The 24,380-nt window shown below is 52.8% G+C and overlaps 9 protein-coding genes across 9 annotated transcripts; 6 read left to right on the top strand and 3 right to left on the bottom strand.

The window, feature by feature from the left end:
• Positions 1–209: 209 nt before the first annotated feature.
• JCM6883_003924 (uncharacterized protein) lies at positions 210–2,879 on the top strand (the record flags this gene model as incomplete). Its single annotated transcript, XM_076635571.1, has 5 exons — positions 210–542; positions 635–2,104; positions 2,190–2,289; positions 2,376–2,710; positions 2,805–2,879. The coding sequence occupies 5 exons, from the start codon at positions 210–212 to the stop codon at positions 2,877–2,879; spliced, it is 2,313 nt and encodes a 770-aa protein (XP_076484454.1).
• Positions 2,880–3,052: 173 nt separating this feature from the next.
• KAP95 (karyopherin beta) lies at positions 3,053–6,363 on the bottom strand (the record flags this gene model as incomplete). The annotated part of the gene is made up of 10 exons (XM_076635570.1): positions 3,053–3,076; positions 3,158–3,499; positions 3,580–4,056; positions 4,124–4,195; positions 4,270–4,414; positions 4,512–5,248; positions 5,335–5,484; positions 5,555–5,630; positions 5,723–5,799; positions 5,881–6,363. 10 exons carry the CDS (start codon positions 6,361–6,363, stop codon positions 3,053–3,055), a joined length of 2,583 nt encoding a protein of 860 aa, XP_076484453.1.
• A 168-nt stretch (positions 6,364–6,531) lies between these two features.
• JCM6883_003922 (U6 snRNA-associated Sm-like protein LSm7) lies at positions 6,532–7,273 on the top strand (the record flags this gene model as incomplete). Its single annotated transcript, XM_076635569.1, has 5 exons — positions 6,532–6,549; positions 6,695–6,845; positions 6,921–6,992; positions 7,070–7,169; positions 7,237–7,273. 5 exons carry the CDS (start codon positions 6,532–6,534, stop codon positions 7,271–7,273), a joined length of 378 nt encoding a protein of 125 aa, XP_076484452.1.
• Positions 7,274–9,698: 2,425 nt separating this feature from the next.
• MRPL6 (mitochondrial 54S ribosomal protein uL6m MRPL6) lies at positions 9,699–10,494 on the bottom strand (the record flags this gene model as incomplete). The annotated part of the gene is made up of 2 exons (XM_076635568.1): positions 9,699–9,758; positions 9,829–10,494. 2 exons carry the CDS (start codon positions 10,492–10,494, stop codon positions 9,699–9,701), a joined length of 726 nt encoding a protein of 241 aa, XP_076484451.1.
• Positions 10,495–10,649: 155 nt separating this feature from the next.
• Positions 10,650–12,266, top strand: RPC40 (DNA-directed RNA polymerase core subunit RPC40; the record flags this gene model as incomplete). Its single annotated transcript, XM_076635567.1, has 9 exons — positions 10,650–10,715; positions 10,796–10,975; positions 11,058–11,187; positions 11,267–11,389; positions 11,460–11,575; positions 11,688–11,754; positions 11,824–12,048; positions 12,112–12,185; positions 12,246–12,266. 9 exons carry the CDS (start codon positions 10,650–10,652, stop codon positions 12,264–12,266), a joined length of 1,002 nt encoding a protein of 333 aa, XP_076484450.1.
• A 902-nt stretch (positions 12,267–13,168) lies between these two features.
• Positions 13,169–16,637, top strand: JCM6883_003919 (uncharacterized protein; the record flags this gene model as incomplete). Its single annotated transcript, XM_076635566.1, has 10 exons — positions 13,169–13,289; positions 13,349–13,560; positions 13,619–14,459; positions 14,524–15,061; positions 15,124–15,361; positions 15,424–15,635; positions 15,698–15,851; positions 15,914–16,135; positions 16,200–16,421; positions 16,491–16,637. The coding sequence occupies 10 exons, from the start codon at positions 13,169–13,171 to the stop codon at positions 16,635–16,637; spliced, it is 2,907 nt and encodes a 968-aa protein (XP_076484449.1).
• A 386-nt stretch (positions 16,638–17,023) lies between these two features.
• WBP1 (dolichyl-diphosphooligosaccharide-protein glycotransferase) lies at positions 17,024–18,594 on the top strand (the record flags this gene model as incomplete). The annotated part of the gene is made up of 5 exons (XM_076635565.1): positions 17,024–17,165; positions 17,224–17,331; positions 17,403–17,919; positions 18,018–18,168; positions 18,235–18,594. The coding sequence occupies 5 exons, from the start codon at positions 17,024–17,026 to the stop codon at positions 18,592–18,594; spliced, it is 1,278 nt and encodes a 425-aa protein (XP_076484448.1).
• An 85-nt stretch (positions 18,595–18,679) lies between these two features.
• Positions 18,680–22,536, bottom strand: JCM6883_003917 (uncharacterized protein; the record flags this gene model as incomplete). Its single annotated transcript, XM_076635564.1, has 15 exons — positions 18,680–18,718; positions 18,795–18,998; positions 19,071–19,219; positions 19,300–19,400; positions 19,472–19,772; positions 19,839–19,911; positions 19,971–20,033; positions 20,101–20,250; positions 20,338–20,454; positions 20,694–21,123; positions 21,194–21,410; positions 21,474–21,571; positions 22,110–22,223; positions 22,299–22,401; positions 22,494–22,536. The coding sequence occupies 15 exons, from the start codon at positions 22,534–22,536 to the stop codon at positions 18,680–18,682; spliced, it is 2,202 nt and encodes a 733-aa protein (XP_076484447.1).
• A 702-nt stretch (positions 22,537–23,238) lies between these two features.
• JCM6883_003916 (eL20 family ribosomal protein) lies at positions 23,239–24,158 on the top strand (the record flags this gene model as incomplete). Its single annotated transcript, XM_076635563.1, has 3 exons — positions 23,239–23,427; positions 23,744–23,920; positions 24,006–24,158. The coding sequence occupies 3 exons, from the start codon at positions 23,239–23,241 to the stop codon at positions 24,156–24,158; spliced, it is 519 nt and encodes a 172-aa protein (XP_076484446.1).
• Between the last annotated feature and the right edge of the window lie 222 nt (positions 24,159–24,380).

The raw sequence follows: 24,380 nt of genomic DNA, 5'->3' as shown, positions 1-24,380 counted from the left end.
AAGATCAATTTGCGGACCCCATGCTGCAGAAATGCAAGTCGCGACCCTATGAATACAGCAGGGCATTCGAAAAGCTGGCGAACAGGGGCAAGGTAGGCAGTCTGCGGCAAGCGTACAAACGAGAAACAATACAACTGCACTGATCCATGATCTGCGCGCGTCGGATCTCTTGAGCTTACTCCTCCCTTTCAGCTCTCCAGCGCCAAACCATGAATCGACTCCACGGTACTACCGGGGGCTGGTCCTCCAGCCCAGGCGAATCATCACCAAGCTCCAACCTGACCCCTTCCCGACCCGCTCCTCCCATTCCCGACACCGCCTCGTCTCTCTCAGGCTACCCCTCAGCGAATACGCGACCAGCACTACCTACCTCGAACAGTTACCCGTCAGTGTTCAGTCCCGGCGCGAGTACGTCGAGTAACGCGCAAACGATTGTTAGACGAGGTTGGGTGAGCGTGAAAGAGGATGGTCTTCGAGCGTGGATCTGGTCAAAGAGGTGGTTAATCCTGCGGGAACAGTCACTCAGCTTCTACAAGAACGAGGTAAGCTTCGTACTCTCTCGAGACTGTTCTCCACACCTTGCTCCCCCTCCTCCCCTTCACTGACACGCGTTGTTCTTTGCCATGATCCACAGACGAATACGGCCACCGCTTCGAACGTGATTCAACTGCACGACCTCTCTTCTGTCACCCGCGAAGACCTGAAACCTTTCTGCATTTCTCTCGTCACTCCCGCTCGCACCTACTATCTCGCGCTCAAATCGGACGAGGAACTGTACAGCTGGATGGACGAAATCTACGCTCGTTCGCCTCTTATGGGAGTCTCGAGCCCGACAAACTTTGTCCATCAGGTCCACGTCGGATTCGATCCCGTCAGCGGCGCTTTCACTGGTCTTCCTGAACAATGGACCCGACTCCTCACGAGCAGTGCGATCACCAAGGAGGACTATGCCAAGAATCCACAGGCGGTCCTCGACGTCCTCGAGTTCTACACCGACATTCAGAAGCGCGAACGAGACGACTACGGACTCGGAACGACGGGAATGGGCATGACTGAAGTTGGGAATGGATTATCGTCTACGGCGGGAGCTGCGACGACGAACGCTCCAGCTCGGTTCGGTGCGGGTACTGGTCTTGCTGGAAGGAGGGAGAATCAATCAGACCCTTCACTTCCTTTACGACCGGCACCGTCTCTGCCCTCAACTTCGCAACTCTCTTCCTACGCTTCATCTTCTTCCTCGACAGTCCTAACATCTCCACCGCCATCTGCTCCACTTCCTCGTCCCGCCCCGTCTCCATCCGGATCTAGTCTTGCGGGACTGTCACAATCTTCGTCGTCAAACCTCCCTGCAATGCGTCCCGCCCCGAACCGTCCTCTTCTCGTACCTGGTCGAGCTGCTCCTCCCGCGCCCTCGTCCACATCCGCAATCGGCTCGAAGGACGTCAACAAACCTCAGACAACGAATGGATTGAAACCCCTCCTCACCAGTTCCGCCTCTCGGTCGAATCTGAAGGACGGAGCGACCTCCGGGCCTCGTACGAATCTCCCCGAACGTTCGAACCAGCCTGTACAACTACCACACTTACCCTCTCAACCCCTCAATCGGCCAGAACCTCCGTCGTTTCAATCGAATCCCGCGGCCACCAAATCGATCGCTGCGAATCCCCCGAACAAGCAACTCCAAGCGGTCAAGAAGGCAGGAGACGGGGATCGCCGAATCTCGTCGATGTCGGAAGCTCAAATCATGGCCAAGCTACGTTCAGTCTGTTCTCGCGAGGATCCGAACCAGCTCTACTCGAAAATCAAAAAAGTCGGTCAAGGCGCTTCCGGTTCCGTCTTCGTCGCGAAAGTCCTCGCAGGGGGTTCGAAAGTCGCAATCAAACAGATGGATCTCAGTCATCAGCCTCGCAAAGAACTTATCGTCAACGAAATCCTCGTCATGAAAGAATCGCAACACCCAAATATCGTCAATTTCCTCGACTCTTTCCTCGTCAACGGAGCCGAACTTTGGGTCGTCATGGAGTTCATGGAAGGTGGCGCACTGACCGACATCATCGACAGCAATACTCTCGAGGAAGAGCAAATTTCGAGTATCTCGAACGAGGTGAGTTTTCCTTTCTCCGTTCTCGCTTGCTTGTTGCCCGAGTTTCACCCGATACTGATATCATCGAATGGACATAAATGTATAGACTTGTAAAGGGTTGCAGCACTTGCACGCTCAGAGCATTATTCATCGAGATATCAAAAGCGACAATGTTCTGCTCGATGCTTCGGGCCATGTCAAGATTAGTAAGTGATCGACTATTGCCACACGTTTGATAGTTGCACGAATGCCGCGATCTGACCTACCATCTGCCTCGACTTTGCGTCGCTAGCTGATTTCGGATTCTGCGCGAAACTTACCGATCAGAAATCGAAACGAGCGACCATGGTCGGAACACCTTATTGGATGGCGCCCGAGGTCGTCAAGCAGAAAGAGTACGGTGCGAAAGTCGATATCTGGTCCCTCGGTATCATGGCCATCGAGATGATTGAAAACGAACCGCCTTATCTTGACGAAGAACCTCTCAAAGCCCTCTACCTCATCGCCACGAACGGAACCCCGACGCTGAAGAAGCCTGAGAAACTCAGCAAAGAGCTCAAGAACTTCCTCGCCGTCTGCCTCTGCGTCGATGTGAAATCGCGAGCGACCGCCGACGAGCTTCTACAGGTAAACTACCTCCTCTCGTCTTTCGCTCGTCACAGCCCTCGATCGCGATCAGAGGATGAGCACTGACGTGAATGATCTTTGTGACATTGAACAGCACGAGTTCCTCAAGAAAGCCTGCCCACTCTCAGGTCTCGCGCCTCTGCTTCGCTTTCGTAGCTCACAACGATAGTGTTTCGGTAATCCCTTGTTGAATCCTTACTAGAACTTGAAAACAATTGGTTGCATCGAGAGTGCGGGTATAGGGGAGAGGTGCAGGCGTGGTACGCAAAAAGGCACAAAACGAGACGAAAAAAGAGAGAAAAGGGAGAAAAGAGCAAAACTGAAGGAAAGGTGCCCGTCTCTCTACTGCGTCGCCCGTCGCACCATCTGTTGGTAAGGAAAGCAAGGATCGGTCAGCGTCAAAGAGTATGCGAGAGGAATAGAGTGTCGGAGAAAGGCGGAACATACCTCGCGAGCCCATTTTGTCACCTTCTTCGTTTCTGATCCTCCCAACTTTGTCCTGCCAGCCTTTAGAATCTCGGCCACCCACGGCGAACTCAGCGGCTCCTTCAGTTGACCGTTCGGGAACGCTTCCGCGAGGTCGCCAATCACTCCAATCGCCGAACGGAGAATGGTCTCAGTGCGATCTTGATCCGTGAGCGCGAGGTGAAGGAAACCGAACACGCCGGCGATGTAAGGAAGGAGGACATCTGCCTTGCCGCCAGTCTTGAATCCACCGACGATACTCGTGTACGCTTCGAGGATTCCTTCTCGCAAAACGTTGATGTAGTCGACGAGTTCAAAGTTGTTCTGCGAAAGAAAATCGATTTCGTTTCGGGTCAATCGACGTTCGAGACGCGATACTCGCAGCGCATGAAGACTAGACTCACAGGATCCGCTCTCATAGCTCCAGCTTGTTGAAGCACGTTCATCGTCGTTTCGAGGAAAGGTTCGAAAGCTGGACCAACCGCGAGTGCGACGTCTCCGAAACAACTGAGAATCGGAGGTTTGACACTGCGATGAAGGACCGGGCTTTGAAGGGCGCCGAGGAGTACCTCCATGAAGCCTTGACAGTAGGCGAGACTTTCCGATCCGAGGGCTCGGCAGACATCGCCGACGAGTCCAACCGCGATCGAGCAAAGTTGATACTCCTCGTGCGATTCGAGAGCGTTGGCGAGATAAGGCAGGAACGGGGAGAGATAAGGATGGAAAGAAGATTCGAGAGCCGAGGTCATCGCACCGACCGCTAGGAAAGCGTCTTCGAGGACTGGCGATTGTTTCCCTGCGGTGCTGATCAGTCGAAGAAGGAGTGACATGATGCGATCCGCGAGAGGTTGGATCTCAGGGCCAAGTCGACGAATCGTGCTCTACGAGAGATAGATCAGACGCGTTAGCAGCTTACTCGACTAGAATTCGCGAGACGGAACGACTTGCCGTGACAACGCTGCAGATGTTGACTTGAAGCTCGTTGTAGTTGTTGCGATCGTCGGCTCCGACAAGTTGAGGCTGAGAAAATGCGAAATCAGAGTGAGCGAAACAGCGGGGACAGAAAGGATGGAATTTACGAGGAGACTACTTACTTGCATACCTAGAAGCGCCTCTGAGCGATCTAGAATGGAGATGACGAGTTTCGAAATGACCGGGAGACAATCGGAAGGAGCGTGAGTGACCAGAGCCGAGAGCGCTTCGTAGGCGGAGGTTCGAGAGTTTGATTCGTTCGAGGCTCTAATCGAGGAAGAGCAAACGCACAGGTAGGACGAAGCGTGCGTCAGTAAGAGAACAACCGCGTTGGAGATCATTCAGAAACGACGGGATGGCTTACTTTTCGGCGAGACGGAGGAGGGCCGAAACGATTGGGTCGTAGAAAGCGCTGAGAGCGCACGTATCGGCGGCAGAGTCTCCGAGTTGTTCGGCGAGGTTCATGATAGCCCAGCAGCAATTGCTGACAATTCGAGAAGATTCGTCGAGGCTGCCGAGGAGAGCGTTGATCAAAGGAGGGAGGTGGGTATCGACTTTGATCGTCTTGACGAGGACGTCCGAAACGCGACCTACTGTCCAGGCGGTGGTGTCGCGAACTTGAAGGGACGGGTCTCGCATCATTTCGATCAGGGTTGGTAGTGCTTGCGCGACGAGTGGAGCGAGAATCTTTTCCTCAGGTCCGTCCAAGATCGATCCGAACGACATGACGGCTGCTTCTCGGTACCTCCAGTCCGGGTTCTTGATGTTCGATTCGACAAAGGGGATGATCGGGCCGACGATGCCGTCTCCAACGCATTGCGCGAGAAGAGCGAGACAAGTTCCGGCAGCCATCGAAACGTTCCATTCGTCGTCGGTAGCGTCTTCGTCTTGCTTCGTGAGGAGGAGCAGGAGTACGGGGAGGATTTCGGGAAGCGCGACGCGAGCGAAATGAGACGATTCGCGGTCGGGCGCTTCGCTGTATTCGGCCGCTTCTTCAGCTTCGAGTGCGAGTTCGATTTCTTCGTCGCAGACAGTCGACCAGAATTCGACTGCTTGAAGAGCAACGCTTTCGTCGGCGTGTTTCATTCCGAGTACAGTGAGCTGTTTGTCCCGACGTCAACAGATTAGCTCCGAAACCTCTGACCGATCAACAACGAGCGAAAGGGGAGGAACCGTGAGAAACTTACGCCGAACAGGGCTCGTTCCATGTAGAATTTCATGTAATCGTAATAGAGGTGCATGATTTTGACGAGGCAAGCGAAAGCGGAAATTTGAACGTCCGAAGAAGGCGATTGAGTCGCTTCACACACGACTTGCATGATGTAGTTACGTTCCCCCTGCGATGAGATGTGTGAGCGCTCACTCGTGATGAACTAAAGAACACGGGAGAGGAAACGGAAGACTCACCTCTCGACCAAAGTTTTCACGAACGAATTCGAGCGAGTTGTAAAGTGCGTTGATAGCTGCGAGTTGAACATCGGGACTGCAGAAGAAGGTGATAGAAAGCGAGTCGCCCATGATGAGCGTGTTTTCTCGAGCAGGATTCGAAAGAAAGAACGGTGTAACGATGCTCACCTAGTTTCTTCTTTGCGGGCACCCTGAACGACTGCAGTCAAAATCTCGTTGGACTGAGCCGCGAGGACCTCGGGTTTCTAGTCAATGGAATTCGCGGAGAGGCGGAAGAATTTCAGTTGATCATTACTAGCGAATTGCAGACGAGGGAGTAGACTCACGATGCCTTCACAGATGTAACCAATCGTTTGTAGAGTCGCTTGTCGTAAGTTGGGGTTATCGCCGCGACTGGCGAGCTCGAGGAGCTGAGCGATGAGGTTGTTCCACAGTCCAGCGGGAAGTTCAACCGCCGCGATCGCCGCAATCACTTGACCGGAGACGTTCCTCGCACCACGATCCGAAGCATCGAGAGTCGCGAGTGCATCTTGCTTGAGTTTGTCGCGAGTCGAGGGGTCGAGGGAAGTCCAACGATTGGCATATTCTTCTTGTCGAGCGCTCTCGCGCGCCGAAAGCGAGTTCTTGATCGCGAGACCAGCTGCGTTACGAATGTGAGAAGGAGATTGGTTATCCGAGAGGGCGTGCGAGAGAGCGAGGAGGTATTGAGATGGGTTGGATGAGAGCAATTGGGCGAGTTGTTCAGTGGCGGCTTGACGCTCCTGTTGATTCGGCGAGAGCGTTGCTGATAGTACTGCGTTCGCGTCCATCGTTCGTTGACCAGCTAACCGAGAGTGTGAGCGAGTGAACAAAAAGAGAAGCCTTTCAAAACCTTTCGCATTTCAATCTTGAATTCCTGGATTACGTTTCTCTCAAATTCACTGCTTCGTTCATTCATTCGTCCTTTCGAGCCAACTTTTCTACCAACCAGTATTGACATGAGCGCAGATAACCGAGTGAGTAATACCTCTCCTTCATCGTCGTTTTCCGTTCTCGTCTCTCTCGAGCTGATTCTCCTCGTTCAAAACCCCACTTGGTTCTCCTCCCCGTCCTCACCTGCGATTCTCTTACTCAACCGTCCGTTTCATTGCGCACCCACAGGGTCGAGGAAGAGGTCGAGGCGGAAGTAGGGGAGGAAGCGCTGGAGGGAGAGGAGGAAAGTCGGATGATCGTCCTCGACGAGAGGCCATCTTGGATCTGAGCAAGTACGTAGACAAGAAGATCAGGGTCAAGTTCACTGGCGGTCGGGAAGGTTCGTCTCTCCCTCCAATCTCTCGAATTTCGCATCAGAATCGCTCATTTGCTCGCCTTGCGCGGAATTTCTCAGTTGTTGGCACGCTCAAAGGGTACGATCAACTCCTCAATCTCGTCATGGACGATCTCGAAGAGACACTCCGAGGTGAGCGCAATATCAACCTCAGCCTGAGGACGTTCTCTCCTCGTGAAACTAATACTAATTTTGCTTTCCATTCACAGATCCCGAAACTGGTTTGCCAGCGGTTCCAGCACAAACAAGGTCTCTCGGACTCGCGGTACTACGAGGGACAAGTCTCGTCGTTCTCAGTCCCGTCGATGGGTGAGTGACGGGCGTTCATCTTTGGAAGCGCGCGAACTCAACAACTGACTCTTTCGACGGTTTGCAGCTCCGAGGAAATCGCAAATCCCTTCGCGTCTGGTTAGAAGCTTCCTGTTGTAGAATAGCCTGTCCCGAATTTACTCCCGTAATCGAGCGCTTTGAGCCCATTTTTGGATCGCACGAATGCCCGGATCGTTCGAGGGAAAACAAAGAGCACACGAATTTCAGACAACGACGAGGAAAGCTTTAGAGAACATCTTCAAACTATGTCTTGTTCAGATACAACCACGACCTTGACCCCCTTTTCACCGGCCGTTTCCAAGGCTACGTTGATCGGTCTCGCTGGTTTGATTGGGCGACGTGTATTTCTGGTGGCCAGCTATCAGTAATTTCTCTGTAAACAGCGATGCGACTACTCACAGGCTCCTCTCGGATCTGGAAACGAGGTCTCCGATAGACCTTAGTATTTTCTTGAAAGCTTCAGTACCAACGCCGAAAGCTGCGAGATAGATAAATCCAACGATGACATCGGACCAGCTGTAGAAATCAGCGGTTGTTGGGGTGTGAACTTGTACGATCGGGAATAGTTTCCACTGTTTGTTGCGAGTCAGTAGACTAAACTTCCGGTGAAATGCGAAATGCTTACGGCTGAATGGATGTAATCCCATGAATAGTCGTAGTACTTCCCGCTTGTTCGTACATAGGATATAGTGGAGTAAATCGAGAGAGGGGCGCCGACGAGTAGATACGAAATCGACAACGCGAAAAGATGAAGGAAACGGCCTGTCGTTAGGGCAGAATGTGCACCTGCGACGACTCGGCTGAAATCTCGGCGGTGGCGGACGAGGCGGTAGACGGTGTAAGCTTCTCAGGTGATCCAGGTTAGTGATATGTTTCGGGGTACCTGAAGACGACGAAAGACGGGCTTACTCGAGTAGAGCACGCCGATAGTGGAGAATATCGGTCCCCACACGAGGTTCAGCAAGATCGTTGGCCACGACAGAACCTGAGTCGTCGTACAACCGATTCCATTGAAAAGCGTGAAGCGATTTGGCTGATAGAGCACGTGACATGCCATGAGAATCAACGGGAATCCGAAGGCAACAGAGTAGTCGCTGATCGCACGATGGCGGCGATCTCGTCTAGTGATGGCGGTAGCTCGTGGACTGACGACGTCCGCGAGGAAACGAGCGATGCAGGCAACTGCAGCTAAACGTCCGATTTGTACTCCGATTCGTACCTACTTTGACTTATCAGTTACGATTTGCGGAACTCTTCAAGACGACGTACCTTTACACTGATATCACACCAGATAGGAGCGCGGTTCTCGGCATCGCTATGCCAAACGACGAAATTGACCTACTCGCTCAACATATCAACGGGAATGACCTCGAGACAGACTGAGAGGGAGGCAGCTCACGAAATCATTGAGTGTAGCGATCAAAACCCAAACACCCATCGCAATTGGGCCCGAGTTGCCTTGCTGAAAATGCCAGTATAGCGGAACGGAGTTGAGAACTGTGACGAGACCGCAGCACACGATGAGGGCGAGATTGGACGGCATCGTGTGATCTGGTGCCGGTGGGTTGGTCGGAATCGACAGCGAAAGCAGGAGGAGTTCAGCGACATGATGGCGAAGGACAAAGGGAATCTGGAACAAAGATCCGAGACATGATCGCTTGTTTTCCTCCCTCCCACGTTACCGACAGAATCACAGCCTCACAAAATCATCGCAACCACAGCGACTCAGCGGAAGTCAAAACGGCGCACCCGACCTCCGACCAACTGCCTACGGCAACTCCGGCTCGACGTCTCGTCGGCGACTTACCTCGCACTAACCATCGCCTTCTGTGCTCAACCTCCTAGTCTTGGACCTCAGTGCCTTAGCCGTTAACAAAGCCGCGCGCACATTGACCATCCGGTCCTTGCGATCGTCGCTAGGAGAACTCGGAACCTCTCTTTCTCGATATTCTCCTATAGCTATCTCGTTCATAGCCCTTTCGCCTCGAGTCATCCGATAACAGGTCCCGACTCTATCGACAAGCTTCGGCGACGAAGATCGTAAAACCTACGAGCAAGATCAAGAAGACAACAATACGTTTGACCGGCATTCGTGATTGATGGATTATCCGCAATCGTACAGAGGACGCTGAGAGAGCAACCGACGGGCAGAACTTTCGCTGAAACTTGAGTAAGCCGAGTATTCGGTCACAGCGAGGCGAAGGTGCGTTTGTTCGCTCGAGATTTCGCTGGACTGTCCAGTTGCAGGGGAACTGACTTTGTATACCTGTCGCAAGGCCTTCCCCGTCATAGAACCCCGTCATAGAATAGAGCGGGGTTAGCGATGTCTTTGGTGTCTCTGTAGCGAAGTAAACTTTCTTCTCTTATTTCCTCTCCCTACGCTTGGAACTGCATCGTATTCGTCTCGCGCAGTTCACCTTCTCTGCTTTGGCAAGTGCTCAAGGGTTTCCCAGTTGAATAGTGTTGCAACCTTGAAGGCCCGCCTCTCGCTAATAGTGTAACGTGGATCTACTTTTTCTTCACTTCTTTACGTTTAACTTGTTCGTCACCGACAAAGATACCCTTTCCCTGTAAGAGTCAATAGAAGCTTGTGAGTTACGCTGACACCATTCAAAGCGGGAACGAGAGATCAACTTGCGTTGTAAGGTTCGGGAACACGCCATCGCCTGATGCGAGCCGCAACCTCCCCTAGTCTCTGCTTGTCGATTCCAGAAAGCGTGATTGTCGTAGAAGACGGAGTCGAAGCTTGGACGTCACTCGGTAGTTCGATAAGGACGGGGTGGGCGAAGCCGAGCTTGAGGTTGAGCCTTTGGACTTTTCCTCCTCCTCCTCTTGTTTCTCCCGAAGATGAGCTTATCTCTTCGACCGCTGCACGATAACCTACTCCAACTAGACGTAGCGAAAGATTGTATCCCTCCGAGACTCCCTCGACGGCATTTGCGACGAGCGAGCGAGTAAGTCCCCAGGCGGCTCGTTGCTCCTTGATCGACGAATCTTGAACAGCGAGGGAGAGAGCGGTTGGTGAAGTGGACGAATCAGAGAAGGAGAGTTGGACGAAGGGAGGAACGTTGATCGCGAGACGACCCTTGGGTCCTTGAACGAAGAGTTGGGAAGAGGAAGAAGTGGACAAAGAGGGGGATCCGGAGAGGGGAGTTGCCTGTTCAAAGGTGACAGATGCGGGATACGATATCGGTGCCGAGCCTACGTGCGATCCGACGCGACTGGTGGAATGGAATGCGCGAGTTCGGGAAGAGGGAGAGAGAGCGGTGGGAAGGAACCGGAATGTCGAAGGGGAGATGGTCATGGTGCTTGACTTGGCTCGGAGGATTGCTTTCGAGTCCACAAGTGCGCGTATCGAGAAGAGGCCGAGTCGAGGGAGATGGAAAGAGATCAAGATGAAATTGGACAATTTTCGGTCTCTCATCTCTCTCGACTCTCATCGGCCCTCGACTTGGCGACATGACAGATACTACACAAGCGTACGACAGGAACCTAGTGCGAATCGGCAAGGAGCGAGTCGAGAGTGTGAGTTCCACCTTGTTTTTTTCGTTCTCACTCGTTTGCTCCGGCGGTACTGATACTTCTCGCTGAATGATCTGTCGTAGGTTGGGAGCACCGACTTCCCTGGACATTATCCCGGAGAGTCTCACCATTGGGATCTCGAACAGTTCCGCTCGCAACTCAAAGTCATCATCAACTCTCTCAGTTCAGCTGCTATCGAATTTGATCTAGTCGGAGTAGACGCCAGTGTCGCGAATGCTATCAGGAGGATCGTAATCGCAGAGGTAAGCGAATAGACTCGGCATCTCTTTTCCCTTAACGAAAATTCACTGAACCTGGTTCTCGAATTCGAATTCTGTCTCTCAGGTACCGACAGTCGCAATAGAGACGGTTTACGTTTGGAACAACACTTCCATCATCCAAGATGAAGTTCTCGCTCAACGGCTGGGGTTGATCCCGCTCGCGATTGACCCCCGTAAACTTGAGATGAAGAAGTGTGAGTCCTCCGTCTTCTCGACACTGAAGCCTATCTCCGAACGCTGAAGGCGATCCTCGTTCGTTCCTTGTATATACAGCTGCGGATGAGGCGCCGACAGACCTCAACACGGTCGTTTTCGGTCTAGTCGCGAACTGTCAACGGTTGAGAGACGTGAAAAAGGGAGAAACGGATCCGAAGAAGATTTGGAGCGGAACAGAAGGTGAGGCATACTTCATTCCGTGATGGTTATCACGAGACGTGCTGACTAGTGTGTCGTTGCCTGTTCACAGTTTTCTCGTCACAGTTGACGTTCGACGCGAAAGGAGCGCAAGTCGATCTTTTCGGTGATCGTACACCACAACCTGCGAACCCCAACATACTTGTGGCAAAGATGCGAGGAGGACAGGTACGTACTCTCGCTCGAACTCCCGTCTCGCGTCGACGGAAACAAGAAAAACGAGGAGAAACCGAATAGTGGAGACACTCTGCTAATCAGCTCGTTGTTTTTTGGTTCTCAGGAAATCGTTGCCGAACTTCATTGCAACAAAGGAATCGGGAAAGATCATGCGAAATGGTCACCAGTCGGTGAGTAGGTGAACAGAAAGTGGGCTTGGAGTAAATTCGCTCACTTCTCCTCACGTTCCTTGTTGACAGCTACCGCTTCTTACCGCCTCTTGCCGTCGATCGAAATCCTCGGAGACATTGAACCGAGCCTGCACCCCAAATTACAAGCCTGCTTCCCGCCCGGCGTTATCGACATCTCCGACGGTCGAATTCGAGTTGCGGATGCAAGAAAGGATACCGTTAGCCGTGAAGTCTTACGACATGCCGAATTCGAGGGCAGAGTGAGGCTTGGACGAGTCAGAGACCACTTCATCTGTGAGTTGCGATCTCGTCTTCCCTCGAGTTCTCAGCGCTAATCCTTTCTGATCCCGTGCGCAGTCAACGTCGAGTCTGCGGGGCAGTATAGACCAGAAGAACTGGTGCCGGAAGCTATTCAAGTACTGCTTTCGAAGGTGCGCGAGTTGAGGAAGTGTGTTGCCGAGCTCAGGATTTGATGACGGATTGAGGGCCAGCGCTGCGTCGATAGGAGTTAGTCGCGGTCTACGCTAGTTGGAACTCACCTGCAATAGATGGAGACCGTCGAAAGCCCACGCATCAATAAGGACAACCGATGAAGGACGAGCCGCAAGCCTTGAGAGAAGAGCTCGATGTCGCACAGTGAATTGATGCAGGAGCAGCTCGGAGGGCTGCTGAGTCTATACATCGTTCTGGCAAGCGTGTGCCTTGCGTGTACGCCACGGTAACCGAGCCACTTCGTGGTTGCCACCTAGCAACCGCGCGAGGATCATTTCGTTTCGAGTCAATTATCACGAAGGGCTCGTGTAAGTTGTTAGCACTCCCACTGCTGGCCATAGATGCTCCAGCAATAGACCTGAGGTCGACCGAGAATTGTACACTCTATGAGAGTTCAAAGAGAGTTCGCTGAGGGCGTTTCGAGCCTCTTCGCTCTCATTCATCTATCTGTCTTTTCCTCTATCATTTCGCTTGATTGTTCCCATATTTTTGAGTAGTTTCTGGTCGAAGGTTTCGAACGTTTGGCGCAATTTCAACTTGATCCCCCCCTTTCAAACTGCCGAGTTCAATGGTTCAACTTCGTTAAGACCCGACACGCGACGCCGAGCGAGAATCGCGCGTCTTGTGCGCTTGAATGGGAAGCAGACCGCGACCCTTCTGAGCGCACGGCGCGGTTCAAGCTGAGTTCGAACAGCGTCGGTCGTAGTCTTGGGAGTCGCCCTCAAGCTTCCTACCCGGCTTCGCCTCTCACCAGCTCGAACCAGTTCACGCATTCGCCAAGTTACGCCTTATCCCGAGCGTCGGAACCTTCGAATACCACTGCGCGACACGATCAATGAGCCTTTCAATCATTGGGCTCACGGCCCGCTTGACGGTAGCTGCGCTAGTAACTAGACCTCTCAGCACTCTGAGTGTGTGTCGTATGCCGCCTCGTATCACCATCAAGTCTGGAAAGAGCGTGAGGAAGATTTTGCTGGATGAATACGGGAGGGAGAAGAGGCCTCTTCCGCCTCTTGATTGGGACGGCAAGGAAGTAGACAGATGTAAGCACTTTGTCTCACCTGCTCATGGAGCACTACTGATGTGTCCCTCCGATTACCAGCTGTGTCGGACCCCGCCTCGCCGGAGGCGCTCGTGCCTTTGAGCCGAGCGGTGCGTTTAGGGCGCAGCTCCGATGCAACATCGCCCGAACAAGCCAGGAAGGACAATCGGGTCGATACGAAGAACATGTCTGCGCTAGAGGCATCAGTCAGGAAAGACCTGGAACGATTTCCCGATGCGATTTTGCTCACCCAAGTCGGTTCGTTCTTTGAGGTCAGTCCTTGTGAACCCGTTTGTCGCCGCAGCGCAATAGCTAACATCGGAGCAACAGTCGTACTTCGATCAAGCTCGTACTGTCGCCCCGATTCTCGGCATCAAGTTGACCAGCAAACTCTTCGGGAAAGGTTCCAGTCGAGCTCGCGAACCTTTCTGTGGATTCCCCCTCTCCCATCTCGTCAAACACGTCTCAACACTCGTCGAAGCGGGTCACAAAGTCGTCATTGTTGAAGAGTTCAAAGAAGCGGGAATGTCGAACGGTGTTGTGACGAGAAAAGTTACTCGAGTCGTTACTCCGGGGACTGGAGTCGACGAATCGTTCGTAGCGATGGAGAAGATGAATTTTGTTCTCGCTCTTGGAGCGATCGAAGAAAACGAAACGGCGACGGGGAAGAAAGGGAAAAACGAAATGGGATTAGCGTATCGAGATATTTCGACCGGAGCTTCATTCACTCGAGTATCGACTCTCGCTTCGTTACGGGACGCCATTCAACTAGTACGACCCAGAGAGATAGTCATAGACGAACGACTCGAAAACCAACCGCTAGGCGAGAAGATCTTAACGATTCTTAAAGGTGAACAACTTCGAGAATCTCTCATGGTTTCGGCAGTCTCAACCACTGCAAACCCTTCTTCTCCTTCGACTGTTCCGTCGGCTCAAAGGGAGGCGGAACAAGTCCTCCTCGCTTACCTCGCAAGTACACTCGTCGATCTTCCGCCGCCTCGAAACAAAACAACTTTCGTCGACCCGGCAGAAGTAATGCAACTCGATGCGGTTACTCTCAAGTCACTCGAGATTAGAGAGAGCCTTCGAGGCGGTAGCAAGGGAAGTTTACTCCACATCGTAAAACGAACCGTGACTCCTGGTGGCACTCGACTTCTAACGGAGCGACTGAGTGAGTTCTGACGCCGTCATTCTGTGCGAAATATGCGACTCTGACCTGACCTTTCGAACATTAGCTTCGCCTTCCACGAACCTTGCTGAAATCAACACTCGTCTCACGCTCGTTTCAGTTTTCCTCGACATAATTCCCCCTTCTCGGTCCTACCTCCGCGCTCTCCTCCGCTCACTCGACGACACTCCGCGTCTCCTTCAACGACTCTATCTTCGCAGAGGTTCCGCTTTCGACCTCCTCGGACTAAAGAAAACGATGCGAGCGATAGAAACCATCCGGAAGGATATCGACGCTCGAGTTCCACCTCTCAAGTCGTCGAAACGAGCGATTCGAGAACACGGATTCGAGACTCAAGAAGAAGTTGCGGTAACGAGAGCCGCGATTGACAAGTTGGGGAATTTCCAACAGTTGGCGAGTGAGATTGAAACGGCGATTGACGAGGACGCTTTGATGGCGAGAACGAGGGAGGAGGAGAGAAGAGCGATGACGGCGGGAATCTATGGAGAGAGAGAGAGGGAGAGACAAGAGGAGGAGGAAACGGCAGAAAGAGCAGAGGGGGATGGCCTTTGGGGAGAAGATCAACCTTGGGTTATCCGAGCTTCGTAAGTTCCTTTCTTTCTGCGTCTTCAATAATCCCCTCGCTGACCGGCCGCAACATCGACAGATTCTCACCTGCACTACAGAAACTTCACAAAGAACTCGAGACTTTACGCGATCGAGCGTTCAAGTTACAGACGGATCTTCGCGAACGCTACTCTTCGAAAAACCTCTCGCTTAAGGTCATTCCCAGGATCGGCGCGGCGGTTCACATCTTGACAAAGGAGGGAGTCGCCAAGATCGAAGCGGACGAGACTGCGCATCTGTTTCAAAAGAGCAATTCGACAAGAGCTTATGTTCTTCGAGTGAGTCGCGTTCACCCTGACCAGCTGAGCATGCTAACTCATCGTTTCTGCCATCTCTCCAGGATTGGACTCATCTCTGGAAAAAGCTCGAGACCGTTTCAACTCAAATACAAGAAGTCGAGAAAGAAACGATCGACATTTTGACCGCACGGGTTCTCGATAACTACGATAACCTCTTGAATATGGCCGACGCTCTCGCAGAACTCGACGTTGTGATGGGTTTCGCAGAGCTTGCGCGGGAGAAACGCTGGACGAAACCGACGGTCGATTCTAGGTGAGTTCTTTCCGTCTCTCACTCCGGTCAAATCATTGATTCTGTCGGTATCTGGAGGACAGTCGATCACTCGAGATCGTGAAAGGTAGACATCCTACAGTCGAAACGGCTCTCTTGCATCAGAATCGAGAATTTACAGCAAATTCTGTCGCTTTTCAACACCCCGACGACGAAAAGGTCGAAGATCCCTCGTTCATTCACATTCTCACTGGACCTGTGTGCTACCGCTTCTCTCTCAGTTTTGACGATGGAACTGATTCTTCATTGAGTTGATTCAGAACATGGCGGGAAAAAGTACTTTCCTTCGACAAACCGCTTTGATCACGATTCTCGCTCAAGCTGGTTCTTTCGTACCCGCCGAATCGGCTCGTATCGGTATCTTTGACAAAGTCTTCAGTCGAGTCGGAGCGAGGGATGAACTCGATAGGGATCGAAGCACGTTTATGATCGAGATGGATGAAGCTACGAGTATTCTCGAGAATGCGACGAGTAGATCTCTTGTCAGCCTCTCTCGCCTCCATGTACACTGCTCGCACTCTGACCTCGGTTGGTGATCCGCGGTAGGTCCTCCTCGACGAGCTCGGACGTGGAACTTCCCCTGTCGATGGCCTGGCGATTGCTTTCGCGGCGGTCGAGCACTTGACCCACGTGAACAGATGCAGGACACTGTTCGCGACGCATTATCACATGCTCGGGAACGTCTTGCAATACGACGAGACGAATTCGAAAGGCCAGGAACAATGGAAAGGAGTTGAATTCTGGTGCACAGACGTCAAAGAGGATTCGGTAAAGAACACCTCGCATTTGGTTTCTTTGCCCTACGTTGTTTGTGGCTGATATCTTACCATCTTGCAGAATTCGGTACGCTATATACACGAGGTTCGACGAGGATTGAATCAGGATTCGGCTGGGTTAATTATCGCTCGTTTGGCTGGGATGCCTACCCGAGCCATAAAGATGGCCACGGATTTACGTGCTCGCTTCTTAGCTGGCGGTTTGTGAGACACTTGACGGCCAATGCAGTAATCTCTCTCGGTTTGCTCTTGATATCTGTTTTTCTCCTACTACTTCGTCGCATCGTGAGCGCTTCAAGCGAGCATTAGTTTGAAGCTCGGCACTATGGAAGCACTGGATTGAGCATGCGCTGTGTGCGCTCTGAGTCGGGCGAGCCAGGAGCAAGCAGTGGTGACCAGCTGAGCGAGCTCGAGAGGTTGACAACAGAGAGTGTACCGAGGATTGATTTTCTGAAACTGTTGATACTCACACTCCCACACGTCGATCAGTCTTGTGGAAGAAAGTCAGAGGACGCCTGCGGCTCGGAGATCCGTCGAGCGCGGCACTGCAAGTTGGAGGCTTTGACGTTGTAACCGGCTTTGCGAAGAGCCAATATGCGCCTTTTCTCGACTCTTGCGTTGGCATTGTTCAGCTCCGGATCATCCACGCTCGTATCAGCCTTGTCCAACGTGCTCGCGGCTGTCGACGCCGGAGTCGATCCCACTCACTACTCAACATTTTGGCGGACACTTGAAGGTGAGTTACATCGGTTCCTACTACAGCTTTGAAGCCCTGACGAGTCCCATCGGTTTAGATATCGGCTATGCTGTCGACGTACAGCCTTACGAAGCGGCAGGAGTGAAGTTGAGGCAGCTAGAAGATCGAGTTGAACACATCATAATCTTGGGTTCCTCTAGCAAAGGTGAGCGACTTGAGTGAGCGTTGAAAGGCTGGAAAGCTTGCTGACAACCTCCCGGCTATCCATGGACTCAGGTCTCCCCGCAGAATTGAGTCCGCAACGACTATCCTCCCTCGTCAACGCCGGAACGAACGTCCTCCTCGCTCTCCTTCCAACGACCTCGGACGTATGGCGAGATTACGCTCGAGAGTTTGAGATCGATATGGCGGACCGAGGAAGTCAAGCGGTCGACTTCTTCAACTACGACCTCGAATCCGACGACGGATCGCACACTTCGCTCGTTCTTCCACTTTCGAATGTGCCGACACCATTCGTGTCTTCCTCGACTCGCACAGGACCACCTGTCCTCTACAAAGGTGCCCTCCACGCGATCGGACGAAACCCTCTCCTTCGACCGATTCTCATTCCGCCTTCGACTACGTTTTCCGCTCAGCCCGATTCCGTTCTCGAGGACTTGAAGTACTACGGTAGTCAGTCAGCCGTAGTCAGCGGCTTCCAAGCTCGAAACAACGCTCGAATCACGGTCGTCGGATCCCTCGACTTCTTCACGGACGAGGCCGCGAGTTCGTCAATCAAAACCGACAAAAGCCTGTAAGTCTCGACCGTCCGGCTCATTGCGGCTCTCTCATGCTCTAGCTGTCTACCTGTGTCGTCCGTGGTCTAACGTGTCTGGACCTGGGAAATCGCAGGTACCCGGAATCTGGCAATTCGGCATTCGCTCTAGATCTCGCTCGGTGGACCTTCGGAGCTAGCGGCCAACGACGAGTCGTCGCGGTGAGGCACGGTATCGCTGGAGGCGAACTCTCGAATCCGTCGACGTACCGAGTCAAGGATGAATTGGTAAGTTGTTGAAGTCATTCGCTCTGTGATCGCTCGAAACCGATTGCTGATTCTCCTCGAGAGCAGCATTATGTTCTGGACGTCGAAACATCGGAGAAGGAAGCGCCTGAGGACCTACAACTCGAGTTCACCATGCTCGATCCGCATCTCAGGATCCCTCTCGAGAATCGACAGATTTCGGCCAAAATTCGCCGCTACGAAGCGACCTTCACCATTCCTGATCGTCATGGAGTCTTCACTCTCCGAGTCGACCACCGTCGTCATGGCTGGGCCAATATCGAAACTACGACGGTCGTTTCGGTTACTCCGCCTCGTCACGACGAGTACGAACGATTCATTCGAGGAGCTGCGCCATACTACGGAGGTGCGCTCAGCGTTTCGATCGGTCTCCTCGCATTTGTTTTCTTCTGGATTGTTCAATCGTAGATCGAATCCTCGCAGCAAAAGCATGTTATTATCAAAACGGAGATTTTTCTGTTTCCGATCTCACTCTAGTGCTAGCAGTCACCGACTATTCAATCCAATTTGCCTTGACGATGCGTTTCCGAGCCTGTACGAATCATGACGTTCAGTCAGTCGCTCGACGGGATCGAGACACTCTATCCTGAATTTGGACTCCGACTCACTGTTGAACGAGCGATGATCAAAGATGAGAACAAGGTGCCTAGGACTGCGACGACCTGCGTCCTGCTGAACTTGTTGTTGAGGGTGTCGAAAGATCCCGATGGTCGTAGAGTGAACGTTGTCAAACCCTCGGATCCAGGCGATTCGACCATCGCCTCTGATTCGCGGTGACCGGGACGAGTACCGATTCTTTCGACGCTGGCGAGCTGAGAACACGGAGGAGAACAGGAACACGTCAGCGAAGGCTCAAGTCACGAATCAAGCTTCGAGACACGAACGTCTGAATCACGCCCCAGGATTCCTCCGACAGGTAGAGTCTCGAGGAGTTCCACTCGTGCAACTTGCCCATTCCGAGCGGCGGAGGAGGGCGCCTGTGGGTTCAGAGCGCGCCTAGGGAGAATCACTAGTTGTCCGAGGCTGTCCGTGACTACTCACAATAAAGCCTGTCGTAGGTTAGTGCTCGTGGCCCGCGTAGGAGGGAGGAAAGGGAGAGAAGGCGCGACTGACGCAGACAGTCCCTCGAAGCTATACCGAGCTTTGTTTGCGTGAACCCTTCGACATGATGGGCTTTCGACGATGCGAACGTCCGAGATTGAGGTAATACAGCACTGTGCGCGAGCCAGGACGACCATCAGTTTTGATCGTCAAAACTCAACGTGGGATCAAGACGGAAACTCACTCGGATCCGGACGGTTGCGAGAGATACGTCGACACGAGAATATGCATCGGGACATCGAGACTGTCCGTTCCGTAGGTACAAACGATCCAATCTTCGACCATGGCGATCCCAACCGGAGAATCACGATCAATCACGAACGGCATTTCGACCCGTCCGAGTTCATTGCCGTTTTCGAGTGCCAAGAGCCGTATCGAGAGGTTCACGTCGGAGTTGATAACCGCGACGGCAAGTACCTGAGCGTTGCGATACTTGAGGACAGAGGTTCGATCCAGACTCACTCGACCCGCGGAGAGCATGGTTTCTTTCGACGGGAAAGGCAGTCAGCTACTACTTGTAGGAAGTGAGCTAGAGAGGAGTGTCGTCGTACCCGAAGATTGTTCAGCAATTTGCTCGATTCGTTCTCCATGACCAACTCGATAACGCCAGAGTGTTCGGTCAACCTAATGCTCAAGAACGGTCAGAGCGACTCGGCACACGAGTGCGATGAATGGTTACTCACCGAAGCTCGGCCCTTGCGAAGCAACTCGACCGAGGTTGCCGACGATATCAGACTCAGCGCCTGCTACAATTATGCCGCTGAACGAGATTAGCTGCCGCAAGAAACGAGATAGACATCAAGTCTGACTGACCCTGTGTCCAGCAGTACCTAAGCTGTCTTGTTTCCCGGAATCCCACGCCAATGACGGTCCGTTCCACGCTTGCAAGGACGTCGAGGAGGAAGAGAAGAAGAACTTGAAATCGGGCAACATATTCTTCGTTGGTTGCGCATAAAGGGCGAACTGTAAACGCGTATCGAAGGACAGTCAGTCCTCAATGAAACCGCTGGAATTATCGGCCACTACACGAGCTAGCGTTCTTGTACTCACCGAAAACGTATCATCGAGGGGGGTTTTCGACAGATCGATGGGAATCGTCTGACCGCTCACGATAGGTGCTGTGAGTTGTGTCTCGAGGGAGAACGAGACGATGTCGACAGTCGAGAGCTGTCAAAGAAGACAAGACTTGAGCTTCGGCGAAGAAGGAAGAATGCAAAATTGAAGGCTCTGATACCTGAAGAGTAGACGACCAAGATAGTCTCGCAATGTGCAGAGTCTCTGTACCATCAATGAAGCCACTGAAGCGCACGGCACCGCTCTTTCCTCGGAGAGCGCAACGAAACAGACCAGATTAATTCGCAAGTCGAATAGCGACAACGGTGGATCAAGAGGTTGAAGAAACTCACGGCACGGTTCAGCTGCCAGACCCGCTCGACCTCTCCATTATCCATCAACCGTAAAATCGCAAACGTGCCATCGTCGCGGCTCACGATCGAAACCCCCCGTCCCTCGAAGCCGAGTCGTCGCAAGCCGTTCACGTCGTCGGACAGCTCCGTCTGTCGACCAAAAGTATCATGAGATAGGTCGATGGAGAAGAGGCGTTTTCCTTCGATCCACAAATAAGCGGAACGGCCCGTCGCTGGGGAAGTGAGTAGTTGCTCGAACGTCGGTTTGTTCTTCCGGTTCCGGATTTTGGCGGCAACCAGGACGGCTTCGGTACCATTTGCCGGGTCAACCTCCGAGAGAAGAGCAGACCCCTGGCGGAAGGTGGCGATAGCGATAGAATGCTGAATCGCTTCATTTTCTCCGAGAAACGGAACCGGGAAAGAATCAATTCTACAATAGGCCCGCAGCGAGTCGGTATTGAGTGAGGTGTCGCAGATTGACTTCAGGAATGATAACTCACGGTACGGGTACCGACGAAATGAGCTCGCCGCTGCTCGGAACGAGTCTTCGGGACGATTTTGCTCCGTGAAGGATCAGTGTGGTCTGCGAGGAAGCGTTACATAGGAGATGCGGACGTCTCGATTCTTCCTCTTCAGCTTCGACGTGATGGATCCAGAGTAGTTTGCCAGATGCGCGGGAGACGGCTTCGATCGAGCGATTTGAGCCAGACAGGAGGACTGTCGAATCCGACTCGAAGGTCAGCCATCGAAGCCGCGACGGGTTATGGAAAGAGTGCTTACTGTTGTCACATTCAAGCAACTGGGTCGATGTGTCTCCTGGCGCGGTCTTGCGACTCCAACCTGCAGCAAACTCATCGGTCAACCTCTTCCTAATCCGCCTGAAACGCTCAACCTGTACTCACGAAGATGACCCGTATATACGTCTATCGCCACCAGTGTCTCGTCTACGGTGAAGGCGTACAGTGTTGGTGGATTCGTTGAGAGAAGAGTGGGGCTGGAAGGGGAGAGAACGGTGGAATGAGGGAGACGGCTACCATGGCATAGAGTCGCCGAGCACAAGCTCAGTACACCAAGCGCCGATGCGAGATCAGAAACGCGCATGAGTCGGAGCGTGATGTTGAGTGAGAAAGGAATCAGAGCGCAAATTTCTCGAAAGCAATCGCGGCGATTGTCGCAAGATCAACACTATCGCTTTGCGCAGCTCGTGATAACTTAATCATTCATCAGGCACGACAAGGACGACAAGGACGACCAGTAGGACGGGAGGCCATGCAATCAATTACAACAAAAAGAAATAGAATCGAAACCCTGACGACTTGCGCTCGACGCTCAGCGACTTTTACCAGCTCTGTGAAAGGAGTGCTCACTCGTTCGTTAATATAGGACGAATATTGGCAAACGGAAAGAAGTACTAACCGTCCTCGATACGGTTGTCGACTCGGCGCAAACTCTCCCAATTTGTGCCCTACCATTTCGGGCGTGATATGCACGGGAACGTATTGCTTACCGTTGTGTACGAGAAAGCGAAGGCTACAGGTAACGATGGAAGACTTCAGCGATCGGAAGCGCAGCGGAGGAATGAATCAACTCGGAAGAGGAACGAACCCGATGAAATTAGGGAGGATTGTACACGCTCGAGCCGACGTTCTGATCGGAGTGTGGGTCTTGACAGCTTCTGCAATGCCTGGGAACGCCGTAAAGTAAGGTCCTACAGGGAGGAGAGAGCAAGGGAACAGGGTCCGAGGAAAGTCAGCCAGCTCTCTCGACAGGGTTTCTCAAGATGGGCGAGGTCCTGCTTACCTTTCCAAGCCGCACGAGCGAGCAGCGGTCTCGTAAAGAGCATGTTCGGATGAGCTGGAAGATGAGGAAGAGGGGAGAGGAGAACGACTTCGGCCGCAGGTGATGGTCCGCAACTTTCTCTGCTGCTGAACAGCGCCGATACCGCAGATGACAGGTCTAGAACAGTCTTGAATCTCGCTGCAGCAACGGGACAACTCTCGAGAGATGCGGGAAGAAGTTTCATTGGGTCATTCTTTCATTACAACAGAGGGCACGAACCGAGGTCGCGGTTGGTACAGGCGGTGGATGGACGCTATAGACAAGCTGCAGGTTCAAGGACCGAGAGAGTGGAGTGAAGCGGACGAGAGCAGAGTTTTGGTGCTGTCAATTTCATCCTGCCCTTCTCTCTTTCCTCTCCTTTTTTGGCGTTGCTTGCTTCATTCCAGCATCCCCCCTTTACCGAGTACGTAAAGCATTGCGGTTGGAGTACTCTGTGCTGCCCTGCTTCCTCCCTCTCTTGCTCGAATCGCCTGCTGACCCTCTTTTCCACCTTTTCTCCTCGACCTCCTCTCCAACGTTACAACCTCTCCGAATACCTCGAAACCTCTCGAAAACGCTTCAAATCCGTTCAACTATCGCCTCCGAACCGCTCTCGACTCGATCCCGATCTTTCTCCCTCTTCCCTTGCTCACTTCTCCCTCACGCTCTCATCGAATCCACTTCTTACCCCTCTTATTGCGCCTCGTCTTCTTCAAACCATACAGCAATGGGACGCTTCACTGAGTACCAGGTCATCGGGCGCAAGTTGCCGTCGGAGAAGGAGCCTCAACCCAAGCTCTACCGTATGCGCATCTTCGCCCCCAACGACGTCGTTGCCAAGTCGCGCTTCTGGTACTTCTTGCGCAAGCTTCGTAAGGTCAAGAAGGCTACCGGTGAGGTCGTTGCCGTCAACGTCGTAAGTTGGCGAGTTTTCGAAACTGTTGTTAATTAGGAGCGGAGGAAGGGTCAATCGGCACCGGCGACAGACTCAGGAAACGGGAGTGGGACTATCAACTCGTCGATCATGGGAGGGTGGAGACGGACTTGGGTGGGCTAAGCAGGAGTTATCAGTGGGAAAAGTATAGATTCGAGAGGGGAAGGAAGTCGAGTCGATTTTGACGGAAAGTCGACAACAGGTTGACTATCGGCGGACGATACAGCTCAAAAGGAAAGCGCAAAGAACATCTCGACTGACCATCCGCTCTCCTTGATTCGATACTCGACTCCTGCAGATCAGCGAGAAGAAACCTCTCAAGGTCAAGAACTTCGGTATTTGGCTTCGTTACGACTCGCGATCCGGTACCCACAACATGTACAAGGAGTACCGTGAGCTCTCCCGTGCCGATGCTGTCCACGCTTGTTACCAAGACATGGCTGCTCGTCACCGTGCTCGTTTCCGTTCGGTTCAGGTGCGTTTTCGTTTTTTGACTTTTCCATTTCTCGTCTCTCGGTTGAGAGCTCGCGGACTGACTCTCTCGTACATTACGACGACAGATCCTCCGTGTTGCCGAGATCGAGAAGACTGCCGATGTCCGTCGTCCCAACATCAAGCAACTTCTCACCCCCAACCTCCGATTCCCTCTTCCTCACCGTGTCGTCAAGAGCCGCGGTCTCTTCCTTGCCCACCGTCCCTCGACTTTCTACTAGACTACGTCATTTGTAGCCGCTGGATGGTTTTGTGTGAATGAGTCACATCAGTGTATCTCGTCAAATCTTGATCGAGGTTTGGAACAGGATCTGCTCTGCTGAAACACTAGAGGTTCCCCCGCTTCTCTGTCCGTGTGGACTTTTGAAGGGCGCGCACCATTGACCGCGTGTTAGAATCTTGTATCGCTATTGCCCGCTGCCGACAAGAAGCAGATTGATCTC

This window comes from Sporobolomyces salmoneus (assembly GCF_050403485.1).
Source record: "Sporobolomyces salmoneus JCM6883 DNA, S_salmoneus_JCM6883_v1_ctg114, whole genome shotgun sequence".
NCBI lineage: Eukaryota > Fungi > Basidiomycota > Microbotryomycetes > Sporidiobolales > Sporidiobolaceae > Sporobolomyces > Sporobolomyces salmoneus.
This window is presented reverse-complemented; position numbering and strand designations above follow the sequence as displayed.